General features: G+C 41.3%; 1 protein-coding gene across 1 annotated transcript in view; it reads right to left on the reverse strand.

Moving 5' to 3' along the window:
- synpo2a (synaptopodin 2a) overlaps positions 1 to 10,153 on the reverse strand; it is a 28,833-nt gene extending 18,680 nt beyond the window's left edge. The window contains exons 1-3 of the mRNA XM_076725063.1: positions 9,999 to 10,153; positions 3,259 to 3,410; positions 1,123 to 1,913 (exon numbers count right to left, since the gene is read on the reverse strand). Coding sequence (XP_076581178.1) covers positions 1,123 to 1,913; positions 3,259 to 3,410; positions 9,999 to 10,106 — 1,051 coding nt within the window. The 5' untranslated portion in view covers positions 10,107 to 10,153. The remainder of the gene's footprint in view (positions 1 to 1,122; positions 1,914 to 3,258; positions 3,411 to 9,998) is intronic.
- Positions 10,154 to 11,351: the final 1,198 nt, after the last annotated feature.

An 11,351-nucleotide genomic window follows, 5' to 3' on the forward strand; every position in this document is an offset into this window, starting at 1 on the left:
CACACAACAAATTTGCTGTAAACTAAGCTATTAACTGTTTTTTTTCACATGAGAAGCATTAAATTCTATATTCTTAGTCCACTCGTAATATTTATCGACCTATAGCTATGTGGTTTTCCTCATTTGTGATTGTATTGCTCCAAATTTGTTCATTCAGTTGAAGATAAATGTCAACCCATAAAGCAATCATAAAATTCTCTGACCCATGTCTAATATCCTAAGTTGTTCACAGACAATGAACCAAAGAAAGGTTAAAGACAGCCTGCATGCAATAAATCCTTATCTGCAAGTTCCCAAGCTGTCCACTTAAAACCCTCTGTTCTTCTTAAATCTGTCACATTTGCCAACACCTTGGCCAATTTGATATCGGACGTCACACGACAAATCCACTCTGAAATGATCCAAGAATTCGAGGCAGTAATAAAATAGCACAAAGGTTTACTTTTCCATATTCCTGCAAGACTAACCTGAAGGTGGAGGAGACAGCGGGAGTGAGCAACGGACTCACTTTTTTAGCTCAGTTAAAGCACCCAGTTTGAAAGGATCAGGTAACGGGCTTGGGGAGCACATGCTGGTGTCTGTCAAAGGGGCTACTTCTGCAGGCATCATCAGCGTGCTGGTGTTATATTTATGTCTTCAGCACAGCTCGGACGAACGCTTCGGTATCCATATTCATCACCACCAAATGGATGGTTTAAGACGTTTTAGAAAGTGTAGTAGCTTCTCACACATTTTAGCTCTTTCAATCTCTTTTTCTTTTGATTCTTTATGTGCAGCATTCATTGACTGTCACCATCCCATCTGCACCGTGCCTCCATACTATCACTTTGATTCTGTTGTTATTCAGGTTAGACCCGGATGTATCTGCTTCCAGTCAAAGGAATGAGCACCCTCCTCCAACTGCAGTGACAGACACATACTATTTTGAGGAACACACACACACACTGGACATCAGGCTTTGGAATGCACACATGTTGTTGGCAAATGCAATTTAGTGTTGACCTATTAGCTTGCGGATTCCTTCTTAAAGAATAGATCCTTAGTACCCACACACTCTCCCACAAAGAATGATTGCATACCAAGACATTATGGTACAGATGGAAATGGTCCATAGGTACTTACTGGCGTGTCTAGCCCGGTGCTTGTTGGGTTTGTCTTGATCCCCCTCAGAATCAGAGTCCTGTTCTTCAGCTGGTGTCGCCTCTTCTGAGGGAATTCCAAATGAGACAGTCAGAGACCCTGGAACCCCCTTGCAGTGCCCACCTCCTTCTCCCTCACTTTGGGATCCACCACTTCCACTGACCCTGGGGCCTCCCACACCGAGAATGCCCCTCCCTGCTCCTGATGCTGCTGGCTCCTGCAAAACGACCTCCACCTGCCCCAGTATCAAAGGGGAGCTGAGCACCACCCCACGCTGTCCAAGCGGCTCTCTGACGGAGCACGGCACGCTGTGTGACGTGGTGGTGGAGTGGAGTCTCTCAATGGCCTCTCTGTTTGAGAATTCTCCCTGGAGCCCAACAGCACTCCCAAGAGAGGTGCAGCCCACATCGTCCAAGGTTTGCTCAGAGAAGGACACCTGAAGCTCGACCATGTCCCCAGGGGAGAAGCATCGTTGCACTTCTTCATCATTTTCCTTTAAAACAGGTACCCGGCCTCTTTGAATGCCAGATGAGGGACAATGCAGCTCAGTGCAAAGCAACTGTGGTCCCTTGGGAAACACTGAGTCACTGTCTAACTCCCCACAGTATGCCTCATCGTGTGACTCAGATATGTAGAGTTCCCTTGGGCTTTGGGACCTGGGCTTTGAGGAGAAGATGTGGAGTGTGGTGCTCTCTAAAGCCGCACCAGAAGAGTCTCTCCGACCACAGAATGTTTCTTCTGATTCATAGTCTTCTGGAGGGATGGTGCAGTATCTTTCAGAAGAGAGGGGAGAAGAGGAACAAATGAGTGGAGCCTGTGTTTTTAGTTCAACAACTACTGTTTATCATTAATAACAATAAGTGATCATGACACCCGTTATATGATTCGTTCTTTAAACAGGGCTTGGTTTTTTGGACATGAACATTTAAAGGATAAGTGACTTTCAGACAAAATATCTATGCTGCCTTTAAACTGTCAGTTTTTTTTTTATCATCAAACATTTCTTTCTATTATTATTTCCACATACAGCATAAGACAGGTGCTAAGTTCACACCGATCTGTTGTTGCTCATTAAATTACAATACCATTTGAATGAGCAGTCCATCATCACTGAGAAATTGGGGCCATTGGATTGTTGAGGATGTAAAGCTTGTCTCCCATTGCTCAAGTTGTCAAAGTAATCAAGTAGATTTAATCTTCATGCAGCAAGTTAAATGAAAGGGCCAGGTCACTGAGGAGGAAAGTAATCACGCTTCAACATCACTCTGCCTAATTTCCACTTTCAAGGTCAGCAAGGAATAGCATAGCAGAATGTCATTATCTCTGACTGCAATTATTGAATTTCAGTCAATTAGACTTCAGTGACTAGTCCTTTTGAGTGACAAGTCGTAATACATTTTGATAGCCACAAGCTGAGGTCAAGATTCTATTGTCATCCAGTCATATAAACAATTTTAATGCAAATCCTGTACTGTGCTTACATTCACGTTATAGCACAAAGAAGACAACTTCAGAAAATAATAAAGGAACCATAGATTTAATAGTTCAGGTTGACTAATATTCTAATAATATATTATAATATAATATTAATATGCCTTCAGAGCTGCTGTATATCCCTCTGCAGTTTAAATATGGGCACATTAAGGCATATGCAGCAATATTTAAGGACATGTCACCTTGATAAACACACTGCCAATGCCCACTGAGTAATGGCTGAGCAGCTGCATGTCAATCAAGAGACAAATCTGCAACACACTGGCCAAGCCAGCTGGAAGGTCAGCACGGCTGACACACATTAACTCACTAATACACACAGAGACATGACTGCATATATCTACACAGGCAGTCAGTCGGTGGTTCACTGAACTATGGAAAAGGGCACAGGTCATAAAACAACATGCTATCTAAATGCTAATACAGTGGTGCAATAATCATTTAGCATTGCTGTTGTGAACACCAAGGACATACAGTACTGCATGGCTCAGTTGTCATAATGCACAGATATTGCAGAGTTATTGAATGTACAGACATTTTCAAATCTGGCGTTGTGTTTGTGTCGTGTTTTCTGCTAGTCACACTTCACCACCATTAACTGAATGGGCGGTATATGAGCGCTACCTTTTGACAAGCAGCTGCAGACAATCGAGGGACGTGTCGATGAGTGCAAGGGCTCGTAAAAGGGTGAGATCAGCACATGGCTCTCCGTTGAGTGACACCACCTCGTCTCCCTCCTGCACTCCAGCCAGGAATGCACGGCCACCTTCTTCTACCTATGGAAGACAAAATCTTCATAAGATGCCAAAAAAAAAAAACCCTAGAAAAATAGATATTACAATACTGTGTCTGTGTCCATTATCAGCTAGAGAAACTTCTCCCTGAGGTCAATGTCACCAATATTTGTAGGTTATAAAAAGGGGTAAAAATACATGATGCATTCTCTCAAGTCTTCCTGTAAGTGGAGCATTAACACAAAAGTCAGCCTGCAAATAATGATAATGTAAGCAAAACAGAGAACTATTGTCTATAAACAGTGGTTTAGCACTAAGCTAACTTCATGTTGAGGGCCTCTACAGATACAGATACAGGCTTCCTGTGATTGCTAAGTGGGTTATATACTTTGACGTGCATGAAGTTCAAGCCAGGCAACAGATGATCACGTGTGTGTTGGGCAACAATTCCACGTGAAGGCCTATATGAAGTGCATATAGTGAATCAGGTGAAAACACATGTTCAGACTGCATTACTAATATTTGAGAGATATTAAATGAGGATATGGAGCGTAAACTAGTGGCCTTTCCCCCAAACTAATTCAAAATATATTAGCTGAAAAGTATATGATCAATAAGTTACTGCACAGTCAAGCAGTTGTTTGCACAATTCACGTTACAAAGTGCAGTCAGTGCCACTGATATTGAAGACATGGGCTTGGTATACCTTGTATATTAGCCACACAGCTGCATATCATTGCTGCAGGCCAGCTCAGTACGGATCAATTTAAAAGGCACCTCTTTACGCAGTTAAACTAATGACTGACGGTTTCATACCCTTGTAATTGGTTCTTGAGGCCTACAAAATGGTTCATTAATAAGAGGATTTAATAAGGAGAAATACCCCATAAATTTTGCACAAAAGGCCACTTATACAGCTCGGGCAATTAATGACTCCTTCAGTACCGTGCAATTAAAGGACATTCTCTCAGGAAATATATTATATTTTGTTCTCGAGATTGGTAACCACCTCATGTTCCAATAACTTTTTGGGCACTATGACATCTCAAGTTTAATTCTTGTTGCGTAGAACCTCTCTCTCTCTCTCTCTCTCTCTCTCTCTCTCTCTCTCTCTCTCTCTCTCTCTCTCTCTCTCTCCATCATGTTACCATCATCATCATGTTAAATAATCTTAAAATATTGGAAGAGATAATGTTACAAAACTCAGTTCATTCACTGTAATGAGGTCATACATCTTTGTCTTGGCTAATTCCCCTGAAGGATTAATTAAAAATTGTACACATGATATATCAGCATCAATACATTCTAACCCTTGATGATACTGAACATGAGTAAATGACCAGTCTGCCATCAATAATGATAATGCCCCTTTATTGCCAGCACAGCATTCACTTCAAGTTGATCTATTTCATTGCACCATCACTAAACAAAAACAGTCTCCTAGGTTTCTTCTACTAAACTTACTGTTACCCAGAAAGCCTTACTGGCAAGCAGCAGACACATAAATCGTGGAACTGCAAAGAGCTCAGAGCTCAGGCATTTCAAAACTGTGTTATCCATCTCCATGTTTATTTTAACAGCACAACACAAGGAAAGTCTATGTTGCTCTCTTATGCCTTTCTGGATTGTCATTTGGTACAGTCATAAGGCCAACACAACAGAAAACTGACTGTCGAGTGCATGGGGACAAACCATCAAACCAAATAGTCCTTCTCACTCTTTTACTTTCTTAATGGAAATATCCAAAATCCTCAAACTGCCGTGGTGAAATCTTTATCGTAAATATCTTCTACATTTTGGAATTTCACATGAACTGGGCTCACCAACGAACTGCTGCATCTCTGCCAACATGCGGCTCAACTCAGGATACCTGCAGTGACACAATTATGTCACTAGATGGTGCTGCACACACATACATCTTTTACTGCTGAGGGAAGACGAGGAGAATCCCTGCATAAGCACAAAATCAGCGTTGACTCTCCGAAAGAATGCCCCCCCCAAAAAAACATTATTTTGTGCATTTTTTGCCTTTTTTGCAGAGCAAAGATTTTTTGACGAGATGTCTTTCATCCCTTGTTTCTCAAAAGCAGATGCAAAGTTAAATAGCTCTGTTTTCTGCATCCATCTAAAGCAAAGGTCCCAGCATATACAGAATATAAACAAGGAGAACTACCATACTTGCTTGTGCAGAACCATAAACACATAAGAGGGCCAACTTTGCTATATATACAAAGTATTTTATCATTTACTTTGTAGAGCTGGTACCTTTCAGACAAAACCCCTCTGAGATTTTAAGAGTTAACAGAGTGCAAACAGGCCCTATAAGGCAGCCCATGTGCCTGCCGATTGGGGACTCACTCCTCACAACAGGGAGGATGGTTTGTGTGGAACGCCACAGCAACCGCTCTTGCTCCCAAAAAAGGAGGGGAAACATTTGTCGTTGTCTCTCCTCGCAACGCAAAGGTACACAGACAGTTCAAAGGAGGCAGATAGTGTCTCAATCCTGTTTGTCATGCGCTGCTTGGAAAGAGAAACACAGCCTGGAGTAACTGTGCAGGAAAGGATGGCAAATAAATGCTACTGGAGGTATCACGAGAGAGGAACATAAACAGTGTTGCCCTTTTTTTCTCAAATAAAGTGAGCATTTATGTCATCACGTGAGGGCCACAATTAGACAGCAGCATATGGGCATGTTATCTTCGCTTGCCCATTTTCAAATTATCTCTTTAATAGGCTTAAACGCAAGAGAAAATCACAGGAAGCACAGGGCTGCATAATGTGCCCAAATAGCTCCCAGCAATTCCTGCCCTTCACAGCTTTAAGCAATTAAGTTTTTACATTTCAAGAAAATATTTTCCAGCTGCCGTACAGGTAGCACTCACACCGTGTGGGAGGATGGCTGGTCTTCACTCACTCATCCGCTCATCTGTGTCTTAGAGGAGAGGTGGGGAAACATTTTTAGAGCAAGAGAGTTTAGGTCCGTTTAAGTTTATGACTTTTATTTGTCAGGGAGCATGTAAAGAACACATTTTTTTTCACTGTTTGGCTACTGGCTAATTCCGATCTGTAATCCGTGGGCGCACTACTAATGCAATTAATACAAGTACAACTTCAAAGTACAAACATAAATTCTCGCCTGCCACGAACAATCCCCAACTTACTGCAAACATATTGTGTTATGATGAATTATGTTCTATCCAGGTTTTTATACAACATTTCCAGATCACTTTAGTTTATTCCTTACTTGAATTTGAGCTGAGGAAACGTTGCTCAAACCTTCCCTAATTCTGCTTTTGTGAAATGGATTTACATTGAAAGGAAGCTTATGGGAGTTAATATGACCCATAAACGACTGAGAGCACAGATGTTCACTTTGATGCGTTTAACAGGGGATCAAACTAAATACATAGAGGTATATTTTGCAACATTTACCTCTGCCACTGTCTTGAGAAATTGCCTCAGTGTTTGTTTATGGCTTCTTAAGATAAACATACAATATACTTGAAAAATACGACAGATGAAAACATGATTTTCACATATTTGCAACAGTGAAAATAATAACATTTTTACATCAGTATCACTATGTGTGATCCTTTTTTTCCCCATCTCTGGGCCTCACTTTGGGTGGCACTGGCACAGAGCATTCACAGCCAGGAACAGCTCAAGACTATGTCATCAAAATATGAAGCCGTTGGAGCTTTGGCCTTAATTTATTGAGATTGTGTGAAATAAAAAAAAAAGGGGAAAAAATGAGCACAGTCATCATCTGAGGTCACTGCTTTCTCCCAGGACCAGGATGTAGATGCTTTGCTGAAGAAGGCAAAGCCAAAAAACTCCAGTGATGGAAGGAGCTGTGAAGCACATTGTTTACTCCGGGAGAACGGCACTGAATGAGTGCAGCAGCCGCATTTTGCTGATTGCTTGGCAGCTTAATCAGGTTCCTATGGTGCGCTATTAGGACTGAGGCATCTGCAACAAGAGCCCTTTTTTCTCAGTAAAGGGCAAGATAACCCTCATGAAAGGTCTAGCTATTCAATGGAATGAGGATAACATTTGGATTTGCTCTTATAAGCCTCAGACTTGCATGAAGATTTCAGATTTTTTGTCATTCAGTGCTCCATAACTGAGCTAATGCATGTTGACATTCCACATAACATGATGGCATACCTGAACAGGCAGCAGGCAAAATATCTCCTGCTCGGGTTGTTGGGATTCAAGACATTTCTTTTTTTTTTTTTGGAATACCTGTTGATTAAAAGTCTTTTTTGCAAAGTTATCCAAAACAACCATTATGCTGTTACTATGATTTGGTGTATTTGTGGGTCACGACTTTTAAAATTCTGTATTCTGCAGTTTCTGTAGCTTTAAAAATGAAGTGACCTCATCAACTTTGTACTCAGGCCAGGACTCCAAATGAGAAGAAAAATACTGCCCTCCCTTATATGGAAAGAACCTTTTAAGAGTGGATACCCCATGCCCTTCCACTGTACTGCCTGTCAGTACACTGAACAATCACTTTCTCTCAAGGAACAAAACACAGTTTCCACTAGATTCAACAGAAGCTTGAGCAAAAACACATTTTATCAGACACGGGAGAGCCTCGAGGTTAAGAGTATTTGTCATGATCTTGGTATGTTTGCTTTTTTTTTTTTTACTTTTAACGAACAGACTTGGCTCTCTGTCCTTCCTACAAGAAGAGTTTGGAGGTATGTTTAGAGTTATATCTTCCAGATGAGGTGGACTAAGACCCCCAGATGTCCAAGGCATATGCATCATATGTAGCTACTTCACTGTAATAGGCCGACACTTAAAGGCAGTGAATCACAAGTACCTCAGGTAACACATGAAAACACTTACTCTAAAATTGACAGTTAAGCATTTAGGGAAGATTGAAACTGGAGCAGGTGGTAGAAGTCGGGGGCATTACCCCATATGGAGACTTTGACGGTTGTTTTCCTGACGAAACCTCACGATTGCTGTTAATTTTGGCATCGCATTTTGTAACAGTTATGTTGGCTCATGCTCAATAGTTTTTCCATACAGTGTACAAGACATTGTGGGGGGGTTGTATAAATGAAATATAGCATGCTTGAAAACTTGCTGTGGACTTACAGGAATTAGCTTGTGGAAAAATTCTGATTGGATCACAAAGATGCTTGTGGCTTACATTTGTGATCTTGTATTTATGTGCTTTTGTTTGTGCATTTTAACACCACTTATGTGAACATCTTCAACAGAGACCAACAGTACAAAAGTTTAAAGTAATTATCACTATTTTATGCTTTTAATCTCTAAAAATCAACAAACCAGATGTTTATGAGCTGATTTGAAGCTTCAGCGGATGCGTATCCACTTTCTCAATTATAAGAGACCATTTCATTCCAACGAATGTGGAAATAATATGTGTACTCGTCCAACAATCACAATAAATTCACTAATGAACTTCAGAATTGTGGCTTTAATTGTTTGAAACGAGCTAAGCGCCTGTCATTAAAATGATCTATTGATGCTCTGAGAGTGCTTTCTTCTGCCTGAGCTTTGATGTGGCAGGAATGCAGCTCAAGAGAAACATTTACATTTTCTCTACATGGAGAACAAGTTGATGAAGGATCAGTGCAGCCTGAGTACTTCCGAACATGCATCGCTGAGCCATATATAGACTGTCAGCAGCTCCTCAAAGTAAAGCCACCTGGCTTTACCTCTCTCGGTGCACATTTACATCACAGCTCTCTGTACGTCTGCATTGATCTGACATTTCTATTTGAGCATTTTACATAACCAAATGTCTTTAAAGATGAATCTGACAAGAGTGAGTTCATTTTACTGTCTATACACAAATTGTAGTGAATTGTAAAAGTGCATTACTGCAGGCCTCCTGAGGCACAGCATCTGTGACTCTGCAATATCTGCTGATATGATGCATAGGATGAATGTAACATGTGAAGTACTGGAGGTAAGTGTGTGAATCAAAGGGCGTCTATAAGGTTTATTACCGAACTATCAAGAAACAAATATTATGGAGCCAGAGTGGTTATAGAATAACCTATCATTTGCCTGACCTCATTTCTGGTATTTCTTTGACTGTTCTTTTCAAGTGTGATCTGCATGCTCATATCTTTCTGTTATTTTGCATGTTCCTGCACAACGCACACACCTTTGCCTCTCCAGGTTGGTTACCCGTCTGAAATGAAATGCGCCTCGCTTTCTCGCTTAAGTCTTCCTGAGTGATAACAGATCGCACTGGCCTCAGCTTCACACTCTCCCTTGGCCTTGACCATATAAGGGTCCCGAGGAATCTCTCACCAAAACACGGCCAACGCACACAAAAATGCAGCGACGCGCACTGCTCCGAAGAAATCCTCTCCCACCAGAGTTAGTTCAACGTTTTGAATAATCTTTTTTATTATTATTATTATTATTATTCTGTTTTGTATCTCTGAATTCCTGAACAAAACACAAGAAAAACTGATTCTATAGAAATTGTAATCCAAACTGGAGAATGTCTAAGATCTCCACAGTAAGTTGAATAAAACGTTTGTCAGTGCCCAAAAATTTGACATAATCCTGTTTGATCTCAAATGAACACCTTATATTAATAAATTAACACCTAACACGAAGACAGACAGATACCTGGGAGACTAAGAAGGGTCTGTAGGTGTCCCCCTCTCCCTCTCTCAGGGTGAATCCCCAGGGCGCACCACCACGCAGCGTCACGCAGATGTAATCCCCGGTGCCCATGCTGCGCACAGCTCCTCAGCCAAACCTCCACAGCGCGATCATCGAACCGTCAGCCGGACCAGCAGCACATTGTAGAAACCACCTCCACCGCACCGCTGTTTAATCCCCATCATCTGAGTTCTGCCTGAGTCCAGCCCGCTCCAGAAACGTCACGGCGCACGGACCCGCCTGCAGGCGTTGCATGCAACTGGTGGTTGGTGAGCTCCAGGACTATTTAACTCTCTGTTCAACGTCCCCGAGCTACATCATCACAATAAACTTGGGAGGGTAGCAACATGACTGGCCGACTTTGACAACAGAAGATTTTTCAGCTTCAGCAGAAAAGAGCCATAAACGCCATAAAAAGCTAGATAAATACTCCAAAGCACAAATCCACGACAGTTGTAGCCTTTAATCTAAGATGCAACATGAGAATATTATTGTGTATAAATGCATAGACAGCTGTGTGACCCCATCTTATTTTTCAAGACAATTACATACAATACAATTGTACAGCTAGCGTTCTTGTCTGTGTTTGTCATCTGCATAATTTGAGTGGTTTGGTTTTATAATGACTCCTACTGAGTTACTGTGCTTTTTCTTCAGTGGCATGAGACATTACAATAACCTATCAGGGCCGTATTGTCCAAGTACAACCATGCAACATGCAACCACCCAGGAAATGATATCATTTCCTCTCACTACAAAATCATCTAATGTTGTTCCAGAGATTGCAAAAAATGATGATAATAATAACAAAAATGACAACAGAAAAAGGATTCAATTTGTGCCTAAATGCAGAATGTGAATTCCTCCACAGCTAGTCTCATATCTCCAAATTTTCAGGGACTATATCCAACTGTCTGTATGATTACATATTTTCAGGATATTATGCATGCTATAGGTTTTGTAACCACGTAACTTCACTTTAATTTGCTTTATCAATAAATTACCTCGGATATCGTTATATACGAGCAGAGAGTGAAAGCTGTTCGGTTCAGTGTTCAGGTGGTGATGAAACATTTGTGTTATCGGGGCCGCACAGGTCCACATCCCCTATGCTGACGTGTATGGGTTCCCTCTCTTTCACGCATGCGCACAAACAAGACTCACAGCCCCATCAAGGTAGCTGAAGACACCTCGACCAAAGCCAGAAATTCAACTATAGACACTTCAACATAAAAGCATAGCATAACACTTTTAAACAAATGTTTGGATATTCAGAAGATTGAGATCGCTTTATTGAGTTGTCAGACGACAGGCTTT

This window comes from Chaetodon auriga, chromosome 24, assembly GCF_051107435.1.
Source record: "Chaetodon auriga isolate fChaAug3 chromosome 24, fChaAug3.hap1, whole genome shotgun sequence".
Lineage (NCBI taxonomy): Eukaryota > Metazoa > Chordata > Actinopteri > Chaetodontiformes > Chaetodontidae > Chaetodon > Chaetodon auriga.